The following is a 25,538-nucleotide window of genomic DNA, read 5'->3' on the forward strand; positions in this document are numbered from 1 at the left end:
TTCGTCGCAACACGCCCGCTGCTGCAGCGGGGTTGTCTCATCGCCTCCCCAGGGTCTCAGGAGCAACGCATCGCTTGTTTTCCACCACACCAGCTTCTGCTTTTGGAACTTTGTCGCAACTAAAGATACTGTGTCTGAAACGTGACGCAACTGTGATCTTTTCACGCAACTGTGGATTATTTTATCGCAACCTAAAGAACTTTTATTGCAACCTTAAGAACTCTTTTGAAACCATATTCTTGAACTGTGTATGTTGGATTTTTGTCGTTTTGGTCTTGTGTAGTTTAGATTAAATATCTTTATTTTTCTAAACTGTGGTGGAGTCAGTTTGTGGTGTTTTCACTGTGTTACTGTGAGTGTTGGTACAAATACTTTACACATTGCCTTATGATTAGCCTTGACTGCTCGTGCCAAGCTACCTAGAGGGTGAGCAGGTTTATGCCAGAGGGTTTCCTCCTTACCCTGACTAGAAGCAAGGGTCCCAATTTGGACAGTGGTACCTACCTCTGCCAACTAGAGACCGCCAGTTCTAACAGTCGCACTACTACAAGTTCAGACATTTTTTCTAGCCTTGAAAAAGACGTTTCAAGATGAAACATGTGTCGGCTGTGCATGTTTCTATGTCTACAGGTCAACAATGATGAAGACTTGAGAAGAAAAGACTTTGAGTTTGTATAACATTGGAGTTGTGCCATTAATGTTTATACAACTGTTTGACTTACTGAAGTCACTCTTGTAACTTAATTAGGGTTGTGCTCTGTCAATCAAAAGCTCTTGGTATTGTTTGTATGTGGGGTTTCTTGCATACTTTGTAACACGGTGTCTGACATTGAGCACGCTGGAGAATATCCTTATTGTTTCCCAGAACTTTGAGACAAACATACACAGAGGTGCTGGCCGAAGTGTAACACTGCCATCTAGTGTTCATTGAAGAATTTTTATGTGTCTGTTCGGGCTTTCGATTAAAAACAGGCGCGTATTCGACACCCGCGTATTGGAATCCAAAGTTGTGTATATAAAAACACGCCCCTATTCGAATCCAACGTTGTCAAAATTTCAAAGCAATCGGTGAAGAACTTTCTGAGATTTGCGATTTTGAGCAAACGAACATTTACATTTTTATTTATATAGATTAATTTTAAGGTTTGTAAGTTAACAAGAAGCCCTCTACATCAATACAAAAGTCTTACTTTAGAGAATTTTCAGATCTCTTTCCATCTGCCAACATAAGGAAACTTCTATCATCTCCAGGTGGTAGGACTTCAGTCGGCTTTCTTTACTGCTATTAAATAAAATAAACCTAATCTACTATTGCACATGCAAACCCGTTGTTATAACTAGACAACTTTTTTGGTATGTCCCAATGTATCCTCGGTAAGTGCTGTTTTGACTCCTGCCGTTTTGACACTTTATTTGGCTTGGGACAGATTACAAGAACACATTTCTGTTCCAATTAAATGTATCTTTTATAATGCACTTTGTACCACAACCTTTTTATTCTATGTATGTTTGTGTTATTTGTATTGCACAAACCTAGTCAAAGGTAGAAGGGCCAGAGCCAGATTTGAAAATTCTCACTGCATCATGGTGTAGTGTCTTTAAAAAATGCATCATCAGTACTTTCTTGAATTGGAGGAACGTTGGGGTGGTCCTGATGCATAGTAGGATTTCTGTTGATTAACCATGTAAGAGCATTCTCCTCTAAGGTCAGATCAGCTGCCTGCTCAGCTTCAGACTGTTCTGTGGCAGAATTATACATATATCCCTCTGAATGTAGCTCAAAAGAAGGGTGTGTTGTATTTGCATGAGACTGTTAACTGTGTCTCTTGGAGTTCAAGACCCGGGCCCATGGAGAAAGGCCCACAGTTACCTGTGTGCTGCTAGCTGAGGATTGATTATTTTTGCTCCTTATGAGGTCTGAATGATTCTCTATAAGGTCTTAATGACTGTTTAGACTGTCACTGAAACCTTTAGCTTTTGTTAAGTCAGCTCACAAAAATAGATCATAGTTCATCTGTGTCATTCTGTTAGGACTTACTGTAAGACCGCAGCTTTGGTCTTGCAGAGATGAACTTTCTCCCAACTCTTTTCAGTATTCAGAGGCATGTGTAACATTTGCTCTCTCTCTTCTATTTATAGTAGCCTTGCAGCCTTTGGTTTGTGTTTTATGGAATAGCCAAGGATATTTAGGCATGTTACTTTTATTTTGTTAGTGGTATTTGTGCTATATGGAGTGGCATGGTCCATGTGTAATATGGCTGGGGTATGTGTGGATGTTTACAAAGCAAGTCATACTAATGGTAAAATGTGTTGTGCTTTACAGTCTCATGCATGATCATGCTCCATTCGTTTCAAATGTCCTTCCCATTGTCACTCGTACATTAGTGGCCATTTGATTGCTACTCAGGTGCGTGTTCTTGATAATCCTCTCTCCCCTCGTTTTTGTGCCTCAGGTTATTTTAGGTGACACCCTTGCATATTATTTGTTACCAACTCATGCCACAAGATGTTTTCCCAGGCACTAAGAAGCAAACACAAGAATTCTTGATCCCATTAACTAAATGCTTTCAGTACGGTATGTCTTTTTGACCTCCACTGCAGGGGTCTTTTGATGCTTACATTTCTGCTCGTTACCCAGATTTATGTCAGAAACTGGTAGCCGGTTTTATTGCCTTAGCTTTTTAGGGCACAGCCTACCATTGATAAAGACACCATGGGGACTTTCAGAAAGGTGACCTAGGGATGCATTCCTCCCGTTGATTACCATTGACTTTGTGGTTTGTAACTCATATTTTCTGGCTTTCTATTTGCTGGCTTTATTTGCTTTAGAGAATCAAGGTTCAGTTCGTCCCTCCCATTCCCTAAAACTCCCAGAAACTCGCTTTCTGTAAACAGCCCTGGAAATCTTGTTCTTATTTCGTCATATTTGCTGTGCATTCAAAGACTGAGGTCAAATGCTAGGTGCTGTCTTCCAAGAGCACTTGCTTTACTTTTCTTTCTTGGACTTTAAATTAAGAGAATTTATGTGACAATCTTGAGGGGGAGAGGGTAGGAAAGATTTTTTTCTAGCAAATAACGACAGTTACATTAACTGTGTAAGTATTTCAGAATATAGCAGAATGAAGACAAAATAAGCACCTTTTTGTTTTTTATTTCTGAAGTGTGTTGAAAACGGATTATTTAATATGATCAAAACAAATCATAACAATAGGTGATGCTACTTTCACACATTTTCGTCTGTGCACTGAATAGTTTTATTAGTAAAACTGTATGCCTATGCAAATGTAATGGCCATTTCAATTGACAATGTTTTGTCTACTATTGCAGTGTTCTATCACGCCATGAATATTTCACTTTTTGCCCCTCCACTCTACTCCACTCCACACCACTCCACTATATTCTCCCGCTCCACTTTATACCACTCCACACCAGTTCAATCTGTACCATTCCACTCTACGCACTGCACTCTACGCCACTGTACTCTGCGCCTCTCCACCCTGTATCACTCTACTCTGTCAACTCCCTCTTTGCCACTGTACTCTAAAATACTGCAGTCTACACCACTCCACTCTACACCCCTCAAGTCTCTGCCACCCTAATCTACCCTGTACAATTCCACGCTACGCCACTGTACTCTGCGGCACGCTGCAACACTGCACTCTTTGCCAAGGCATTTTATTCTGTAGCACTCCACTGTGTGCCCATGCACTCTATGCGAGTTCACTGCATTCTACCCTACTCTAACCTGCTCTGCACCACTGCCATCTACATCTATGCCATTACACTCTATGCCACAGCACGCTACTCTGCACCACTCCTCGCCACTTCACTCTTCTCTGAAACAATCTACTCTTCGCCACTGCACTCTATGCCATACTACTCCACTCTGCGCGACTCCACTCTATGCCATTGCAGTCTACGCCATTCCAGTGTACTCTAGTCAAACCGACTCTGTACCACTGCACTCTATGCCACTGCACCCTACACTACTTTACTGTATGCCATTACACTCTATGCAATTGCACTCTACTCTGCACCACTCCACTCCACGCCACTCCACTCTACTCCACTCCAATTTGTGCCATTGCACTCTGCGCAACTCTACTCTTAACCACTACACTCTGTGCCAGTGCACTCAACACAATTGCACTCACTGCACTCTACGCCACTGCATTCGACTCTGCAACACTGTACTCTATGCCACTGCTCTCTATGCGACTCTATTCCACTACACTCTACTGGACTATACTCTATTCTGCACTGCTCTATGCAACTCTACTCTTTACCACTCTACGCTACTGCACTCTATGCCACTCGACTGTACTCCTCACCACTGCCCTCTATCCCACTCTAATCAAGTCTGCGCCATTGCCCTCTGCATACCTCAACTCTTCTCTGTGCAAATCTATGCCACTTCACTCTACTTTTTGCCACTCCATGCCACTGCACTCTGTAATGCACCACCCTAATCTATGTCATGCGCTGACCTGGTTCCAACTGCAGAGATGACACTTTCTGTCCCTTCTGAGGACAGGGCTTGCGGAGGATCAATCCCTTAGTGGCACTCAGTTCCCCAGGGGAATCGGGAGTTGGGACAAAAGAAGAATGAGAGACCTGCGTTTCTGGTTCCGGTCAGAAACTGTGCAGCACAGCATTAACTGTAGACGCTCTGAGTCTGCTAGGTAGATGTTCACAGTACCAGGACCTCTGATTTTGCGAAGACGCAATGCAGTGGAAACAACAAGAAGAGGCAATTACCATCAATACACTGGAAGCTTCTCAAACAATGGATTTGCAATATCTTCGACCCAAACGCCGTCTTTGCTCGTTGCTGCATTGTTGTCTGACAAGCGGGAATTCTCCTCTGAGTTCAGAAGCAGAATGGATTGATTGCCCGTTTCCCCCCTCATAATCTCCCTAGTCTGCCATCCTCAGAGAACATAACAGACCCATGACTTATTTGAGTTCCATTCTGCGACCGTTGGCCGTTTGAATTCGAGGGCTACAGAGTGCACCCTCATTTGGACACTTGATCGCATATGCCGAAAGTTCTAAATCTCTCGCCTTGATCTTTACTTTGCATTTTCAGTTATACCTCTTGTGTGGCTCCCGGTCCTACTCTTGCCTCTGCGGCCCATGAAACCCAGCCCGGTGGAGCCCAATGTCGTTTATCCTGACGGGAATTTAAACCTCCCCGTGATTGAATGCTGTTGTCTGTTGTCCCATTTTCCTCCTGCCCCCTGTATGCCCTGACGAAGGTGCGGCCCTGTGACCTGGCCGTGCACCGAAACGCGCGTTGGCGCTTGGAAACTATCCTGTGCCCTGGCTATCTAGTCTCCAACTTACACCCTGAGACCCCCCCCCCAGGACGCTGGATATGTGTACAACATCTGGCATTTCTAGATTGATGTATATGGAATGAAGGTTGATTGTGAGAGCATGTGCGAAATTATTGAGTTGTATGATGTTGCTATAATGAGTGAGTGTGTTGTGTAATTGATAGACTAAGTGATTGGGTGCGTAGGACTTTGTTCAAATTATCTTTGATTACAGTATCCGTGCGAGGTTTTCTTTGATTGTATTATGTTCTGTATAAAATGTTGATGGATATCTTATTTGAAAAAATTAAATAAAATATAAATATATTTTTGATAATGAATCGTTGTTGATTTAGTTCATGTTGTTCTGGTTCTTATTGAGGTTATTGCTGCTAACTGAATTATAGGGCTCTAACTGAGCCTTGGTCATCTAGTAGAAGTTCCAGACTGTTTCTTGTTCGTTATTGATTGTGTTTCCCCTGCTAGTCTGCCCTATATCCGCTCTCTCAGGGAGCCCCTTTTTGCCTATTGACTCAAACTGCAGAGATGGCACTGGAGCCATTGCTGGACTTTCTATCCCTTCTGAGGACAGGGCATGCGGAGGAACAATCCCTTAGTCGCACTCAGTTCCCCAGGGGAATCGGGGGTTGGGACAAAAGAAGAATGAGAGACCTGCGGTTCTGGTTCTGGTTCCGGTCAGAAACTGTGCAGCACAGCATTAACTGTAGACGCTCTGAGTCTGCTAGGTAGATGTTCACAGTACCAGGATCTCTGATTTTGCGAAGACACAATGCACTGGAAACAACAAGAATAGGCAATTACCATCAATACACTGGAGGCTTCTCAAACAATGGATTTGCAATAACTTCAGTAACCTTCACTTACAGACTCTTTTAGAGACACTGTAAGGAATCGGAATACCTGGAACCACAGATTGGAGCTAGACACTCCCAATGAGTAACTTGAAATACAGATTGGCACAGGGTTCATACATAAATCAAGCGCTCTGAGGAAGTCTCTTGGTGCTTCTGTTCATTGGAGAAACACAGAACAAATCCTCTAGTCCTTGTATAAATACAGTTCAAAGGCCATGGTTGCAGGAGTGTATGAAGCAAGAACAATCCAGGTGAACTAGAGGGAAGTTACTAAGAGGAAACATAAAGACAAGTCTATAGTCTTTCAGATGCCTACATTCCTGCCTTCTTACTACTATAAAAGGATAGTGCACACTATCCTGATATCAAATATTTAGCCTAGTTCTACAACTTGTCCTAATTTCGAAGAAGGTCTTGACTCGGGAAGTTTCCGGGGAACTGAAGTAGCTGAGCAGGAGGCAGAGAATAAGGGTGCTTTGAGGGAGCTGGAACCAAGGGATCACCTGGAGAGCTTTGAACTCCAGTAGGGAAGAGGTCTACCCAGGTCTGGTTGATTCTTCAGGTGAGTGGGTAGAAAGGAAGATTGTTCCGCATGGAACATAGGCCAAGCAGGGTGTTAGAGTTTTGGTTCATATAACATGTTCAGGGTCCAATGGATACAGCGGGATCACGTGTGGCGCATGGCAGTCTTAAAGGTTCTCTAAGACTCCTGAAGGAAATACATGTTGGTACACGTGCTTTAACCTTACAGTAAGAGCAGGTGCAAACTAATGGATGGAATAAATTAACAGGAAACTAATGTTTCATTTTGTCTAAACGTGCACAAGGGAAAAACACTCCCAAGACTAGTAATAGCAGAAGCAAGGTCATCCATTGGTTCAATTGTTCAGGGAATGCTTGCAAGCTTCGTTGCAGACACCAACTCACCCAGCTGGACCAGGTAGAGCGGTATCTCTTCACGGTTCTGTCTGTCCAAGCTCGTGAAAGGAGATCCACAGCGTCTCTCGATACGCCCGGGACTTGCCATCTCGCCCTGTAATCCTCCACACCATCAGCTGGAGGTTGCCGCTCATCACAACAGGGGAAGCCTCCCTGCTGGATCGGTGATAAGGTGAAGAGTTTGGGGTAGAAGGATTGGAGAAACCCCAAAAAGTTCATCAGAACTAGAAACCACACTTCCGACTTCGAAAGAGGAGTGATCAACACCATCTCTGCATCCTGCTGGCGCACCTGAGCAGTCAGGCTCATGATCGTGGCCAATGGTGGAAAGGTGTAACTCTGCTCCCCTGACCCCTCCTGAAAGAACGCGTTGGTCGCCTCTGCACTCGGGTCTGGTCTCCAACTGACGTACTGGGGAAGCTGGTGGTCGAGCTGAGACGTGAATAAGTCGATTGCGAAGGGGCCCCAGCTGGATCATAAGGACTGAAATATCGATGGGAGGAGTTGCCACATGCTGCAATCCCGGAGATGATGCGAGTGCTAGTCCGCCTCCTCGTTGGCTGAGCCGGGTAGATGTTCTGCGGTCAACAACACATGGTACTCCAGGCAACATTCCCAAAAAGCTTTGGCCAGATTGGAAAGAGTCCGTGCCCCTAGATGATTGATGTAACGGACTGCTGCTACGTTGTCCATCTTCAGCATGACGCACGACTGGACCCTGTCCCTAGTCCAACATCTGACTGCAAAGGAACCAGCCATCAGTTCCACGCAATTTATGTGAAGGGATTGTTCGTCTGCAAACCAAACTCCTCGAGTAGTGAATGGACCACAGCGGACACCCCATCCAGAGGTACTGCTGTCCGACTCGATGACTAGATCTGGGTGAGAACAAAAAATGGTGCGGCCGTTCCACCCCTCCATGTGGGAAAACCACCACCGACGATCCTCATTGGCTTTCTCTGACAGGGGAATACACTGGGAGAATGCGAGGCCCTGGCGAAGGTGAGATGCCTCCATGCGTTGAAGCACTGGAAAGTGAAGAGGGCCCAGGAAAATCACTTGGATCGAGGCTGACAAGAGACCTACCATCCGTAAAATTTGGCAGGAGAGAAACTGACTCTTTTGCCAGCATCTTCCGGACCTCGTTTCGTATCTTTGCCACCTTCCTGCAAGGGAGACTCAGGGTGGTCTCTACCGAGTCGATCACAAACCCCAAAAAGGTGACTGCGCGCGCGGGGTTTGGGTTCAGTGAGGATTGCGTCTGGTTTATGATGAATACCAAAGATTGCAGGAGCATCACATTCCTTCGTAGGTTTTGCGATAACCTCCTCGGACATTGGTCCATCAGTAACATGTCGTCCATATATACGATCATGCATTTACCGGCCGATCTCAAGGTCTTGATGGCTGGTCTCAGCACCTTCGTGAAGCACCAAGGGTAGGAGAGGCCGAAGGGAAAAGAGGTGAACTCTAATGTTTGGTCCCGCCACTGGAGCAGGAGAAATCGCTGATGTGGCGGAAAAATGGGTACTGTGAGATCGGCGTCTTTGAGGTCCTGACGGACCATCCAGTCGTTGGGGCAAAGCAAATCCAGCAGAGGTAAATTCCGTCCATCTTGAAGTGGCTATATACCAGCAACTCATTGAATTCCTTGAGATTGATAACTGGACATTCACCCCCGTCCTACTTCTGTACCAAAAAAGATTGCTGATAAAACCTGAGGGGTGGGAGTGATAAATCACCCCTTTCGCCTGTAGTTCCTGGACTTCCCTTTGGATCAGTGAGGCCTTCTGACCCGGAAGTGGAATGGGGTTGTTGGGGTGGGTGGGGTGGGTGACTGGAAGGGGGACCCGTAAAAATCTATATGAAATCCCTGAACTGTATGGAGAACTCGTGTGTCTGATGTTATCTCCCGCCAATTGTCCAATGAACCCGCCAAACGACCCCCTAAACGAGTGCAAGAAACCAGAGGAAAACTCAGGGTGGAAATTTGCATTGGCATCTAATCTGCTGGGTCCATTGCACTGGCCTCTGTGACTTGGCAGCCCTCTGGTGGGGTAGAACCTTCCTAATCGAGCCGGATCCTGCCACTGTCCTCGTTGGGAAGCTTGTCCTCTGCCGGAGGCGGGATACTGGGAGCGGCCAGCCATGCGCCCCCTACCACGGCTGGCCCCAGAGAAAACGCTTCACTGTAGACTGGGCTTTGTCTAGTGAGTTAAAGGTGGCCATAAACTTGCGGAGCTCCTTGATAAATGGGACGTCAAAGAGACCACCTTGGGCCACCTGCCCCGCCTCCGAGGTCGCCAACTCCCCAAGCTTGGGAGCGATCTTAATTAACAACAACCAAAAACCTCTCCGTGGGGATGGCACAGTTGGCATGCCCTAAAAATATAATGACCCCTTGGGCCCAGCCGGAAAGAATGTCGGGGGGAATCAGGGCTTTTAAGGCCTTGACGTCTTCCGCCATGTTGAAATATCTTTACAAGAGGACCAGTGATGTTCAGGAGTTTTTCCTGGCACGCCCGCCAAGAGCGGCCGATTACCCTTTTAGGGGGTAGGGTAGGTTTATATTTGGACACAAAAGTGGCTATGCGCGCATCGATCTCCGGCTTCAGGGCAACTTTGCCGTCCAAAGATGGATGAGGACACTCAGCCCGAAGGCAGCTGCGCACCTCCTTGTCCGTGGGCTTTCGCAGCCTGCTGGGCACATACTTGGCCACCTTGTCACATGGGATCCACTTTGAGGAGCGTGGATGCATCCGGTCCGGTTCCAATAGATCTGACTGGGATCCTGAAGGGCACTCGCCCGTGACCTGCGACCCTGAGTGGGGTTAGGAAAAGAGACTTATGCCCTCGGGCACAATATACGCCGCCTGGGCAATTTTCCGATAATTAGAAGTCAACACTCCTGACGGATCCTACCCGCATGATGCTCAGGCTCCAGGCAGGAGGGGGGCTGTAGCTGACACGGCTTGCCGCGGGCGGAGGTGCTCAAGGAATGTTGAAATTGACGCGTTGTCCGCTCCGCGACCAGCCAGTGAAAGAAGGAATCTTACGCTACTGTGCATTGTGGTGCGCGCCATCTGGCAGCGGGTGGCCGCCGTGCACCACGGCCCGCAAACCCATGACGGGTCTCACAAACAAGCATTGGAAATGCAATAGGTCTCACATTAGAAAAGTTGGAGTTATTGGTCTTGTAAATGACATATTTTATTTATTTGTTGGTTTTTAAAATTGCTAAATTGATGGCTTTGTCATTTACAATGCCAATAGTTATAACTTTCGCGAATGTGACACCTATAGCATTTGGAATGCAACATGTATTGTATTTACGTGACTTAGATGGCAGCTCTGGTCGTTAGGCCACATCTCTAGAGAGCAGGAGAGTGCAGCAGGGGAGAGAAGCACAGCAATGCAATAGGTCTCGCATTAGGAAAGTTTGAGCTATTGGTATTGTAAAGGACACATTTTTTATTTATGTGCTTGTTTTGAAAATAGCGAATTAATAGCTTTGTTATTTACAATGCCAATAGTTTTATCTTCCGCAAATGTGACACCTATTGTAACACAATATGTGTTGTGAGGGTGAGTGAGGGGGTGAGGGGTTGAGGGTGAGTGAGGGTGAGGGGTTGAGGGTGAGTGAGGGTGAGGGGTTGAGGGTGAGTGAGGGTGAGGGGTCGAGGGTGAGGGGTCGAGGGGTTGAGGGTGAGGGGTTGAGGGTGAGGGGTTGAGGGTGAGGGGTTGAGGGTGAGGTTGAGGGTGAGTGAGGGTGAGTGAGGGTGAGGGGTTGAGGGTGAGTGAGGGTGAGGCTGAGGGGTTGAGGGTGAGTGAGAGTGAGGGTGAGTGAGGGGTTGAGGGTGAGTGAGGGTGAGGGTGAGGGGTTGAGGGTGAGTGAGGGTGAGGGCGAGTGAGGGTGAGGGTGAGGGTGAGTGAGGGGTTGAGGGTGAGTGAGGGTGAGTGAGGGTGAGTGAGGGCGAGTGAGGGCGAGTGAGGGTGAGTGAGGGCGAGTGAGGGCGAGTGAGGGTGAGTGAGGGCGAGGGTGGGTGAGGGTGAGCGAGGGTGAGTGAGGGTGAGGGGTTGAGGGTGAGTGAGGGTGAGGGTGAGTGAGGGTGAGGGATTGAGGGTGAGGGGTTGAGGGTGAGTGAGGGTGAGGGGTTGAGGGTGAGTGAGGGTGAGGGGTTGAGGGTGAGTGAGGGTGAGGGGTTGAGGGTGGGTGAGGGTGAGTGAGGATGAGGGGTTGAGGGTGGGTGAGGGTGAGGGTGAGTGAGGGTGAGTGAGGGTGAGTTAGGGTGAGTGTGAGTGAGGGTGAGGGTGAGGGGTTGAGGGTGAGTGAGGGTGAGGGGTTGAGGGTGAGTGAGGGTGAGTTAGGGTGAGGGGTTGAGGGTGGGTGAGGGTGGGTGAGGGTGAGTGAGGGTGAGTGAGAGTGAGGGTGAGTGAGGGGTTGAGGGTGAGTGAGGGTGAGTGAGGGTGAGGGTGAGTGAGGGTGAGTGAGGGTGAGTGTGAGGGTGAGTGAGGGTGAGGGGTTGAGGGTGAGTGAGGGTGAGGGTGAGTTAGGGTGAGGGGTTGAGGGTGGGTGAGGGTGAGGGTGAGGGGTTGAGGGTGAGTGAGGATGAGTGAGAGTGAGGGTGAGTGAGGGGTTGAGGGTGAGGGGTTGAGGGTGAGTGAGGGTGAGGGGTTGAGGGTGAGTGAGGGTGAGGTTGAGGGTGAGTGAGAGGTGAGGGTGAGTGAGGGTGAGGGGTTGAGGGTGAGTGAGGGTGAGTGAGGGCGAGTGAGGGTGAGGGTGGGGGGTTGAGGGTGGGTGAGGGGTTGAGGGTGAGTGAGGGTGAGGGTGAGTTAGGGTGAAGGGGTAAGGGGTTGAGGGTGAGTGAGGGTGAGGGGTTGAGGGTGAGTGAGGGTGAGGGAGGGGTTGAGGGTGAGTGAGGGTGAGGGGTTGAGGGTGAGTGAGGGTGAGGGGTTGAGGGTGAGTGAGGGTGAGGGGTTGAGGGTGAGTGAGGATGAGTGAGAGTGAGGGTGAGTGAGGGGTTGAGGGTGAGGGGTTGAGGGTGAGTGAGGGTGAGGGGTTGAGGGTGAGTGAGGGTGAGGGGTTGAGGGTGAGTGAGGGTGAGGGTGAGTGAGGGTGAGGGTGAGGGGTTGAGGGTGAGTGAGGGTGAGGGTGAGGGGTTGAGTGAGGGTGAGGGGTTGAGGGTGAGTGAGGGTGAGGGGTTGAGGGTGAGTGAGGGTGAGGGGTTGAGGGTGAGTGAGGGTGAGTGAGGGTGAGGGGGTGAAGGGTTGAGGGTGAGGGGTTGAGGGTGAGTGAGGGTGAGGGGTTGAGGGTGAGTGAGGGGTTGAGGGTGAGGGGTTGAGGGTGAGTGAGGATGAGTGAGAGTGAGGGTGAGTGAGGGGTTGAGGGTGAGGGGTTGAGGGTGAGTGAGGGGTTGAGGGTGAGTGAGGGTGAGGGGTTGAGGGTGAGTGAGGGTGAGTGAGGGTGAGGGTGAGTGAGGGTGAGGGTGAGTGAGGGTGAGGGTGAGTGAGGGTTTGAGGGTGAGTGAGGGTGAGGGGTTGAGGGTGAGGGGTTGAGGGTGAGTGAGGGTGAGTGAGGGGGTGAGGGGTTGAGGGCGAGTGAGGGTGAGTGAGGGTGAGGGGTTGAGGGTGAGTGAGGGTGAGGGGTTGAGGGTGAGTGAGGGTGAGGGGTTGAGGGTGAGTGCGGGTGAGAGGTTGAGGATGAGTGAGGATGAGTGAGAGTGAGGGTGAGGGGTTGAGGGTGAGGGGTTGAGGGTGAGTGACGGTGAGGGTGTGGGGTTGAGGGTGAGTGAGGGTGAGGGGTTGAAGGTGAGTGAGGGTGAGGGTGAGTGAGGGTGAGGGGTTGAGGGTGAGTGAGGGTGAGGGTGAGTGAGGGTGAGTGAGGGTGAGGGTGAGTGAGGGTGAGGGGTTGAGGGTGAGTGAGGGTGAGGGGTTGAGGGTGAGTGAGGGTGAGGGAGGGTGAGGGTGAGGGAGGGTGAGGGTGAGTGAGGGGTTGAGGGTGAGTGAGGGTGAGGGGTTGAGGGTGAGTGAGGGTGAGGGGTTGAGGGTGAGTGAGGGTGAGGGGTTGAGGGTGAGTGAGGGTGAGGGTGAGTGAGGGGTTGAGGGTGAGTGTGAGTGAGGGTGAGTGAGGGTGAGGGGTTGAGGGTGAGTGAGGGTGAGTGAGGGGTTGAGGGTGAGTGAGGGTGAGGGGTTGAGGGTGAGTGAGGGTGAGTGAGGGTGAGTGAGGGTGAGGGGTTGAGGGTGAGTGAGGGTGAGGGTGAGTGAGGGTGAGGGTGAGTGAGGGTGAGGGTGAGTGAGGGTGAGGGGTTGAGGGTGAGGGGTTGAGGGTGAGGGGTTGAGGGTGAGGGGTTGAGGGTGAGGGGTTGAGGGTGAGGGGTTGAGGGTGAGTGAGGGTGAGGGGTTGAGGGTGAGTGAGGGTGAGGGGTTGAGGGTGAGTGATGGTGAGGGTGAGTGAGGGTGAGGGGTTGAGGGTGAGTGAGGGTGGGTGAGGGGTTGAGGGTGAGGGGTTGAGGGTGAGTGAGGGTGAGGGTGAGTGAGGGTGAGTGTGAGTGAGGGTAGGGGTTGAGGGTGAGTGAGGGTGAGGGTACATGCTTTTCACTTTCTTCAAAGGTTGTCCGTGCATCAAGGGTAGTTGACTGAACTTTAAGTATAATAATTGTACGTACTCTTCGGTGGCATTGAGCACACACCCTCGAATGGTCTTCGGTAGTATTGTTTCCTGTAGAATTCTATTTCCTGCTTATAAAGCGCATGTCTCGGTCAGTATCAGCAAAGTGGTATGTGCATGTGAAAGTCGGAGAGTTGGAGGCGGTTAAGGAAATGCAGAACATTCTGCAAAAGTAATGGGAAACCATTTTTATCTTGAAACTGTTTTTAACCGACAGTCTTTTATTCCTAATCATAGATGAGTGGGAGTAATACAGGGACTGGAGCAGCAGCGCCTCAGTTTGGATTGGTGTGGCAGGCAGGAGAAAGTCAGGAGAGGGAGGAGAGGGAGGAGGGCGAACTGCTTGCGAAATGAAATTAAAAGCGGCCGGGCGGGAAATGCTCTTGGTAGCATTCGTTTGAAGTGTGAAGCAGGGGGCGGGAGCAGCCTTTGATGTGCGGATAATTAGGGGAGGAGCAGCCAGGAGATCCAAGCTGTGGAACAGATGGCTGGCGATTTGGTGCTGTGCACGCGCATTTTAGGTCAATGCGCTTGCGCATTGACCTAAAAGCCACGGGCACAGCACCAAATCGCCACAGTAAGGTAAGCTTTGTTTAAAGCCCTATAGTCTCGCAAGCTCGATGCGCATGCGCATCGAATAGCGAGACCTAAAAATGGAGCTGCTGCGAAGGAGCAATAAACGTTACCGCGGCCGCCTACTCTGAGGCGGAAACTGCCTCCCTGTAAACAGACTAAATCTGCTACAAATACTCTTCAAACTGGTGTACATTTTTCAAGATGCAAACTTTATAATAAAAATTTTTTTCAAAGGGTACAGAAAACTGTTGCAAATTTAAATCTAAAACAGCACACAGTGACGGAGGTTTGTGGGCAATAGGACCAGGGCTTTCTCAAGGCTGCAATAGATATGATCCAACATCGTCAGTGTAGATCGAGGAACCAGATAGAGACACCACCGAGTGCTAAGTGAAGGAAATTCAAAGATCGAATATATGAAATATTTAAGCGTGCCGATTCTGTATAGCCCGAGAAAGATGACAAAAGTTAATGTGAGAAAATTGGAAATCTATGTGAAAAAGTGGAGAGCATATGTTTTAGTGCCGGCAAAGGCAACTATGAAGCAGTGAAGAAAACCACGCTCTTAGTTTCTGCATGCAATCAGTCCAGTTGATAGTACATGTGATATGTTATCATCTAATTTAGTTATTAGGGTATAGGTGTGTTCTCAGAACCAGAGTATAGGTGTATTAGTGAAAGTAATATCATTATATGGTTAGGTTGTGCCGTTGGTTTATAGGAAAGCATTATATAAGGAATTTGAAGATTTGTTATAACGGTAATTCAAGCCTTTGGTAATAGATACCTCTTGATGATGTAGCAGACACAAATTGTTTCATTTAGCCAATATTAAGCAGTAGGTCATTCATCGAGCAATAAAAGTAGATGCAGATATCTAAATATTAGGGACACAAGTGAAAAGAAGAAAGAAATAGCAGAAAAAAATAATAATTTTGTATGTACCCTCCAGGGAGCATCAGACCCGTAATAAATTTAGGTCTAGGTATTCCTCACTTTTATAGTTTAACTAAACATTAACACAACTATAGCTAGGCTATTATTGGACGGTAAGAACGTATAGGATGCGAAGAAAGGTATGCAGCTATGTAAAAACCGTCTAAAAGAATGGTGTGTTCACTTAAACTATAGGACAGTGTGTCCTACATTGAATCATTGAGGCGGAGACTTAATAGCTACAGAGATTTCTGTAGGACCCTTTGTCAAGGCTAATCCTGGTTCGGTACTGGACCGGGGTCAAAAAAGAAGTAAACTCTATGGGACCTAGTGGCTCACGGGGACGTGTAAATGTAATGCAGGTACTGTTATGCATACAGTGAATTTGAGTTAATGACAGATATTAATACAAAAACCTGATTTGTGATTAATTAGTTTCAGATTGGACAGGGAAATGGTACTGGGGTACTAAAGGTCCTCTTTGCACTTTTGTGATATTGTGTCATGATCTGGCCGTTCCCTCGTCATACGAGTGACAAAGCAGCCTGTGACATAGAATACCAGTTGATCCCAACATAATATGTGATCCTGTTATGGCATCTACCCATGGTGCCAACAACCTAATAAAGAAGTCTCAGTAAATGGCTCATCATGTGTACTCCGTTGGTATGTGTACATCACGCTATAATTGACAGTGATGACATTCTGATTAGAGGAGTGTTACCTGCGGAGGGCTAGATTTCCTAAAAGTACCCTTTCTCCCTCCTAGCACTACTGACGCTCTTGCAGACGGGAGAGCCTTTTGTGTCTGCATGGAGTTGTGTGTTGTAGAGGGGAAGCCAGATTAAAGACGTTCTGTTGCTATTGCAGTCCAAGACAAGCAGATGCATCACAATTGGATATAAGATTTTAGCTACAGCTAACTGATGGAAGAAGTTTGACACTTGAGATTAAAGCGTGTTTGTCCTGCATACTAATGTGGGGAAATCTATTGGTGCTAGCAAGTAAATTACACCAGTAGAAGATAATGATGTTGCTACATATAAGAAACAATATATGGTATAATATATGGACAATATAACTACATACAACCCAGAATTAGTTACTGACAATACATTGTTATTTGATATCCAGGTAAACATTGTTCTTCCCTTCTATGTTGCTTGAATTTCGTTCATTTGTTGTGCAGTACGATTTACCTGGTGGAGTGTACATGGTGCATTGTTACTAAAGTAGTTCGAGCCTTTGCACATCTCTTGGGGTGTATGCATGTTGCATATATTGCTGCTGTAGTTTTATCTATCTTCCGTGCTTTTGTTTTAGCTGTAGTCTGCTCCGTTGTGTCGAGTTTTCTGAGTGCTCTGGGCATGTCAACAATGAAAGTCTCCTTTGTTGATATAATGATCTGTAATGAATGCGGGTATGATTGTCAGTCTGTGTTTGCTTCTGTTTACTAAAAGTATTCAGGCTACATCCTTGGTGTTGAGTATGCGGTGTTGCATCCTGAGTGTGTAGCTATTAAGTTGTCTAAGGAAAAAGAAGAGTAGTATCCCACGTTTTTTGTACCCTAGTGGCTATCAGATACGAGATCTGTGTGTTAAGATGTATGTAGTCTAAAGTCCTGACTCAGTCGCCACAGTATTCCTCTGTGTCTGATCCATAAACAGAATCGCTCTGGACCTCATTGTGCCAAAGCATTCATTCACATGCTTCTTTGCAAACTCAATCAGAAGAGCCTATGCAGATTTTAACTGAATGATATTATGGAACCCATTTGATTACCAGACCTCATAATGGTAAACAAGATTAAGTTCCTCCTTTTAGCCATTCAGCGGCCCCTGTCCCTGGTAAATCCCGCTCCTGTGCCTGGTAAATTGAAGTTTTAGTTTGCAGGCATAATAATCAGTTTCAGCTCATCACTGTCGCCATAAAAGCTAAGCTCAAGAGAGGTTCCATCTTCTCTTGACCTCCTTGTTTCGTTATGATTTGATTAAGTGCCACAATAGGGGCCCAACACTTGACCAGTAATTGGGCCTCTATTGAGGCCTAGAGAAATAATGGATGGAATACCTTTTTGTTGTATAAAGAAGGATTTAGACAATTGACTTTTGACTGCTGCACTTTTTGCTTAAGGCTTCCCTGTTCAATAGTACTTGGATGTTGTTAGACAAACTAACTCCTATAACTAATGTTAACCAGAGCCATTTTAGTGTATACCATGAATGTATCTGCTTTAGTGGCCCATTTTCGGAGTCTCTCTATATCCAGATTTTTACAGTTGGTGCTGAGGAAAATATTTTAAGGTGTACATATAAATCCAGAGTTTGCTCTACCTTGTATCTTCCATAAACATCATTCTGTCACGACAGAAGATTCATTATATCCCTGGTTTCATCAACACTGCCCCTACCTTTATTCAATTTAGGGAAGAGCTGAATATTTCTTTGAGAACACTAAATCACTACATGGTCAGTGGTCCACCTTTCCTCTCCCAATAAAAAAAATCCTGGTTAGATTGACTCTCGGGTTACATGAGGCCTTCAACTCAGTTAGGTAGTCTGCTGCCTTTAGCTAAGTTCGTCCTGTACATACACCACATATGATAACCTATACTTAAATTATGTGCGTAGAAGACAGTAGAGAGTAACAGAAAATATGTAATCTGATTTGTTGCTAGTGTTCGGAAACGACAACAAGGCTAATTTTAGCATTCTATAAAGCATCAAACATGAATTTAAAAAGCATTTCTTTTTAAAGTCCATAAAAAGAATGCCCATTAGGAACCAATGTTTGAATGCTTTACGTGCCCTTTGAGTGGTCTTCTGCAATTCTTTCTGGAAATAGTTCCTATAGTTTTGTGGTATGATAGCTTGTGTTGAGTGCAACGTTTGTTGGTGTCACTGAAGTAGTAAAAAGACTTAGTATGACTGAAACTTGCCTTCCGTTATACCAGCAAAACTATGGCACTCTGCAATGATACACAAAAAAATAGGGCACTCTTTTTACTGCTGATGATGCCACGTCACTATTGACTTGAGGCTCATCTTGAGGTAAAGTGCAGCAGAAACCGAAATCCCTATCTGGTTTTACCTCATGATCTAGAGTGGAGCCCTAGGTGGCGTGGCTAGCAACATGGCCGGGTAGGACGTGAGCTTCCTAGCTCTGGCTACTAGCGGTGATCCGACGATCATATCGGCGACCCTGAGTGATGACTGTACACTTATGATTTTCTGGAGGTCCCTGCATCCCCTAGGTGCTGTTGGGCGTGCACCGGGGACGTGAAAGACCTGCTCTCTGGGGGAAGCGGTGACTGATCCGGAGGCCGGGTGCGCGACCTAAGATGGCGCCGGCACCGTGACTCGGAGGACTGCGGTGCGGGGGGAGGCTCGGTGGATACTGGCTGTCGATGTGCCTTGGGCGCTGCCACCCGCTCTCCTGGACTTGGCTGGTGTGGGCTATTGGGGCGTTCCGCGACTGAGATTACCCGTGGGGGATTCACGGGCAGAAGGCCAGTGCTGCAATATCCTGGTGGGAGCTGGAGGGGAGAGGTCAGCAGGCCTTGGAAACAGAAGCCTGCATAGTGGGCATCTTGGGACAAAAGGTTCAAGGCAGCACTGCAGAGGGCAGTCTCCGGGGCCAACGGCTGGTGAGGACACCCCCCCCCCCTGAAGGGGGGGGGGGGGTGAAGGTAATCTACAAGGAAAAGACCTATTTTTTCCAATCCCCAGAGAAGGCTTGTCAGTGGTTAGAGGAACGCCCACCTATGGGGCGGCAGCCGGCTAGGGAGCGGGGACCGCTGGAACGGGACCATCCTGGCGGAAACTCTCGAGGATCACCGAAGCAGCAGCGAGTGAGACTGCGGCGTGGCAGCCGGGACGTGGCGGCCACCCCATACAGGGTCTCTGGAACACTGAGAAGGCGACGGAAAAGTACAGCCTCCCTTGAATCGATTCGGCTGACGCTTTCGCTGCCTGGCAGAGAAGGCACGATCGGAGGGAGAGGACGAGCCTGGTAATACCACATCGGAGGGAGAGGATCTGGAGGGGGGAGTTTTTGGGTTGAATCAGTATGGGGGTTGGGGAAGGGAGGGGGGTACAGGGGGTTGTAGATTGGAGCCGGTTTGAGGTTCTGGTTATCTTTTTTAAGCATGTTGCAGACAGGAAAGTTCACTACACCCATACACCCTACACCGGGGACCTGCAGAGACATGTTCTGACCCAGTTGGCTGTCTTCTGAAAGGGTGGATGTCCCCGATATAGAGGCGCGAGATGACGGATCAGTCAAAATCCCGCCCTAGAATGTAAAAGGCCTGGGCACAAAGATAAAACGGGGACTGGTCCTGGCCTTAGTTAAAAGGTTGGCCCCAGACATAGTACTTCTACAGGAAACGCATCTACATGGGACACAGTGTGGTTTCTTGGCTAGAGGGGCGCACAAGGTAATGGCCCATGCAGGGTACCCGTCAGGCTCCAGAGGGGTGGCCATTCTGGTTAGGAAATCCCCCCCTTTTATAGTTAGACACCTGGACGGACCCACAAGGTACATACGTTGGTGTAACGGGGACATGGAGACGTCAGAAGATGACAGTGGTGTCAGTGTATGCACCCCCTAGGCTACAGGCTAGAACCCTCGCAAGGGTGACTGATATTATTCTGAGCACGCCAGACTTTCTTCCCGTGGTGAGTGGAGATTTTAATGATGCAGTGCATCCCTCTCTGGACAGGTCCGGGTAACGAATTGACCCCTCGGTACACTCCCCTCTAGCACGATTTATTGACATGGTGGGGCCAACGGACGCCTGGAGATGGCTCCATCCGGAGACTAGGATGTACTCTTATATTTCTCCGGGGCGCACAAGGTGTATTCCAGACTAGACTACGTCTTCCTACCCCACTGTGCGCTGGATGTTGCGAGCCGAGCAGAATTCTTGGCACGTGGCATCTCAGACCACTCGCTGTTGTTGGTGACGCTGGGATCGAGGCTAGGGGCAAAGGCTGGGAGGTGGAGACTAACTGCCTGGAATCTCCAGAATGGGGACCTACTGCGGGGATTCAGGGCGGACGTGAAAGTCTACCTGGCAGACAGTCTGGGCTCCGTAAAGTCGGGGGTGACGATCTGGGAAGCTCTGAAGGCTGTCCTGCATGATAAAATACAAAATATGATAGCAGAGGACAAGAGGAGACTGCAGGGAGACATCCGGGACCTTGAAACTCGGATTCTGGAGCTCGAACAGCGACATGTCCTGGATGGGGGAGTACACGCGCTCCAACGAGTGCTGGATGCCCAGCAGCAATACAAGGCCCTGACGAGTAACGAGGCCAAGACGCAGGCACAGGCGACTTTGCATAGATTATACGTCGTGGGGGAACAAATCTGAGATACTGATGGCATGGTTGAGTCGTAGGGAACACGAGACGAGGTGGGTAGACCATGTGATGGGCCTAGTAGATCAGACGCACAGATAGCGCAGACATTTGCAGCTTATTATGAGGAATTCTATGGGGCTAGAGACCTAGGCTCGGCGGCCGAGATCAGTCAGTACTTAGAGGAGGTTGAGACCCCCAGTTTAGACATGGAGGCTCGAGAGAGCCTGGAGACAGAGATCACAGTAGCAGAGGTGCGGGAAGCAATTGCTAAACTGCGCCCGGGGAAATCTCATGGCCCTACCGGGTTTCCCATGGAATTCTTTAAAAAAAACGGCGGACCTCCTTACTGCTCATAAGTTGGCTTTGTTCAACGGGGCGATGGAGGAGGGGATGCTTCCTCCAGATCTCCGTATGGCCACGATAGTACCTATCTATAAGCAGGGCAAACCGCCAGGGGAATGTTCCTCATACCGCCCCATATGGTTGTTGAACGCAGAGGTAAAACTCCTAGCGACTTTCCTGGCCCTGCGACTAAGAAAGGTGATTACAGTCCTGATCCATCTAGATCAGACGGGTTTCTTGCCAGACAGGGCGACTAGGCACAACCTGTGAGGACACACAACTGGTTGATGGAAGTGTGTGCACGTGAGGAGCCCCATGTGTTTCTCTCCCTAAACACTGAAAAAGCGTTTGACGCGGTGCATTGTCCCTTTTTAGATAGCGTGTTGATAAAGTTTGGATTTGGTTCGAAGTTTCGGAAATGGATTACCCTTCTCTATACGGACCCACGAGCGAGGGTCAAATTTAATGGAGTGCTATCCGAGGTCTTTCCTATAAGGAGAGAGACCCGTCGGGGATGTCCCCTGTCTCCGCTATTGTTCGCCCTCACTATAGAAGTGGTGGCATGCAAAATACGGCAAGATAGACCGATAACAGGCTTATATATATATAACAGGGGTATGAAGAGAAAATCTCGTTATATGCGGATGACATCCTGTTATATATTACATCTCCGGAAGTCTTGATACAGCGCCGGTTAACTTTATTGGACCAATATGGGTCACGCTCAGGCTATACTATAAATTGGCACAAGTCGGTCTTGTACAGCCCCGGGGTTGAAAGGTTGGGGCCGGATCTACCCGCAGCATTTCAGGTGACGACTGAAGGGTTTACATATTTAGGGATTCATATAACAAGCAGTAGTGCTGTCTCTTATACGAAAATTATCCAACAAATTCTCACGAATTTTAAGGAGGACACGATCAGATGGAAGACCCTCTCCCTCACAATGTTAGGACGGGCGGCAATGTACAAAATGATCACCTTACCACGGTTCCTGCATGCACTACAAAACAAGTACTTCCCCCTTCCGCGTCAGGTTTTTAAAGAGATAAACGAGGGACTTAGAGAGTTGCTCTGGTTAGGGAAACAGCCTAGGATAGCTCTGGAGACCCTACAGACGAACCAATATAATGGAGGGATGTCCCTCCCCAATATTGAGGCATACTACTGGGCAGAACTTCTCGCACCAATAAATGACTGGCTACATGCCCCGGCAGATCACTCCACATATAGACTGGAGAGGGAGAAATTGGAACATCGTACATCTCTACACTACATATATGGAGGGAGGGGAAAGAAGCACTATTATCAGCAACAAGGGTGACCGTAGAGCTGTGGACAGGGCGACAAGACTGATCGGCTGGCGGCACAAACCGTCGATACAAACCCCAATCTGGAAATGTGCATGGCTACGGGAACTGCATAAGCTAAGAGGGTTCCGACGGTGGGACGATATAGGTATTTCAGTGTTGGGTGACCTCCAGCGGCGGGGAGCCCTGAAGTCCTTCCAGGTATTAAGGGCAGAGTACGGTTTGCACCACACTCAATTTCTAAAGTATGCGCAAATACGCCACGCCTGGCAGGCAGAAGAGGCGCTCTTGGATCCCTTGCCGGAGTATGCTCCGCTAGAGGTCCGCCTGCTGCAGGTCAGGTTCAGGCTGAGCTAGTTTCCTTGACTTCTAATACCCTACTTAACAACGTGCCGGACGGACTTGTGAAACTGAAAAGTGCATGGGAATCGAACCTAGGGGAGGTAGATATTCTTGACTGGGAGACTGTCCTGATGCACCCTAGGGAAGTGGCAATAAAATTCTGACTCATTCAATTCAAAATTCTACATAGAGTCTACTACAATAGATACCGCCTACATCGGATGGGGCGAGCCAATGAACCTAATTGTCTGCGATGTGGACATGCAGAGGGCAACTTTTATCACACCATCTGGGAGTGTGGGGTCCTCCAAAGCTACTGGGCCAGGATAATGAGGGAGCTTAAGGAAATGCTAGAAGTGACCCTATCCCTGGAGCCTAAATTAGTCTTACTGGGGATAACGAACGAGGTAGACTTGACTCGACCTCATCTCATTTTTCTAACACTGGCATTAGTGGTGGCCAAGTGGGATGGAGCGCGGGCATGGGGGAGCCCCGAACCCCCCCCGAGGCTTGACGAGTGGAGGAGGGGTATGGACATTTATATGGCGGCTGAAAGAGTTACCTATAAAGCGAGAGGTTGCCCGAAGAAGTTTTGTAGAGTGTGGGGGAAATGGCGACGTTATTATGGCCTGGATGGGGGGCTCTGAGGGGGTAGGGAATGTTATACTGGCGGCTCTAACGTATAGGGAAAGGATTTGGATGCAGCTACATATTCTGGAAATGGATGACTTGTTATTATATACAGATGAAGTAATATGTTTTGCGATATGTTGGGGGCGGTGGGTGGCGGGTGGGGGAAGGGCAGGATGTTATGAACCATCTGATGTGACATGCTTACTATGTTTCTTTGGTTTGAAAATGCAAATACATTTTTTTTATAAAAAATAAAATAAAAAAGTGGAGCCCTAAATATTTCTCATGCTGAGTAAACTTTATATATCCTTACTTACTTTCCTACTCGCTCCCTTTCTGTTTCCATATCACATTTCTTCCTCTTCCTGCCCATATCAGATCCTTCTTTCTGTACTTCTACCTGTACCACGTTCCTCCCACTCGGCTCTTCCAACTTGTCTGTGGCATCTACTCATCTGAACTTCTCTTCTTCTCGATTATTTTATTTGAAGTAAGTAAATCCATGTTATTAGAGTAAAGCATTCCATAACATTGGCATGATGTAATGGGCCAAATCAAAGAAGGAAATAGGCATTTGCCTTCCTACAATTGATTTGGGGTTTAATTAGAATTTGGGAGTCGTTGGAGGGTTTATTAAGAGTTCTTCTCCTAAATAGTAAAGCTATTTAAAAAAAATAACCTGTTCCAGACAATATATTCTGTTTCTAATACATTTCTATTTTTTATTGATAGGTAACAAAGACTGAACTGGACAAGATTAAAGGGAGTTATAGACAATTGACAAAAGAAGTTAACTCTGCGAAGGAGAAATTTAAGGAAGCTTTGTCTAAAGGTATATTTTTGTGCGCAGTTTGCAGTCCTTCAGTTTGCTTTGTCTTTCAAATAAAATATATAAAAATTTACAAATATCCATTCTAAGTCCATTATAACTTCAGATTTACTTTAGTAAGCTCTATATTATCACGGAGTGGATACATTGGATAACCTAAAGTTTCCATAGTAAAACATAATTCCGTTTTATTGGTAACTTTCCGTTGTCCTCTAAAGATTTTTAAGACATTTGTAAGCATAGTCAGCAGGCTTGACTATGGAAATGTCCTACTGGTTGGGATGAGGGAAGATCTATTTTCCAAACTTCAAGTCTTACAAAATACGGCGGCACTCCTAGCTCTTAATAAACCTGCACATTCTCCTTCTCTTCCATTACTGAATGAGCTACATTGGCTCCCAATGAGGAAAAGGGCAGTCTTTAAACTCCTGTGTCTGGCGTTCAAGGCCCTGGTTGGCCCTGGTCCAGAATATCTAAGGAGGAAATTAATATGGTACACTCCTACCAGGCAGTTAAGATCTAGTGGCCATAGGCTTCTCCAAATTCCTAGAATTAAAAAGGCTAGGAATGGGGGTGGCTTTTGCTTATGTTGCTCCCAAACATTGGAATGCGCTACCAGTTGACCTGCGATCCTGTACCACATTCATGGCCTTTAAGAAGAAATTAAAAACATGGCTATTTTAGGACACTCACTCAGTATGTCGTTGTCTGCCTTCCCGGGCGCCGAGAGATCCCTTTGGGGATGATTCGTACTCCATATATATAATAATGATAAGGTTAAATTTCCTTAAATTTTTTCGACAAGTTCTTATTTATTTTATAAACTATGCTGCAGATTTAACAGTTATAATGCTGAGAAATATGAGAATGTAACAAAATCACTGTCTTTTGTGACATAAACCACGTAGTTTGAGCCATTTTGTTGATTTTATTGGTCAAGTCCATGCATTTTCGTCGGCATGAATGTTTAGACCCAAAGAGACTATCACAATCTTTTTGCCAATAACAGTTCTCCCTGGTGCTTGCCTAGGTGTAGCTTATTGTCATAGGTCTAATTCATTGTCATCCCGTCCGTTATAGTTTTGTCAACCGAGTAAAGGGGTGTTGGGTGTGGGGTGGGGTGGGGCGGCCTGGTAACCTATATGATGAGGGTTTGACACGCAGGTGAGGAAGGAAGGAAGGAAAGGGAGACCATTATTATTTGGTAGTTGCTATTTTGTGAATCATCCAACTGTGCCACCAAACTTTTTCATGCTGGATATGGTAACCCTTTACTTTACATACCTTCCTGGTGGAACAATGGTGGATGCCCGACTCCTTTCTCATATCGGTGGCTGGAGAGGGCCTTAGCTTTCCACCTCCCTGCTATATCCTTTTTGGCTGTAAGATATCACATGTCAATGAA

The 25,538-nt window shown here is 47.6% G+C and overlaps 1 protein-coding gene across 1 annotated transcript in view; it reads left to right on the top strand.

Moving 5' to 3' along the window:
- Positions 1 to 25,538, top strand: part of FER (FER tyrosine kinase) — a 1,097,899-nt gene that overhangs the window by 163,936 nt on the left and 908,425 nt on the right. The window contains exon 4 of the mRNA XM_086961004.1: positions 24,037 to 24,136. Coding sequence (XP_086817130.1) covers positions 24,037 to 24,136 — 100 coding nt within the window. The remainder of the gene's footprint in view (positions 1 to 24,036; positions 24,137 to 25,538) is intronic.

The sequence above is a fragment of the Lissotriton vulgaris genome, chromosome 3_1, assembly GCF_964263255.1.
Source record: "Lissotriton vulgaris chromosome 3_1, aLisVul1.2, whole genome shotgun sequence".
Taxonomy (NCBI): domain Eukaryota; kingdom Metazoa; phylum Chordata; class Amphibia; order Caudata; family Salamandridae; genus Lissotriton; species Lissotriton vulgaris.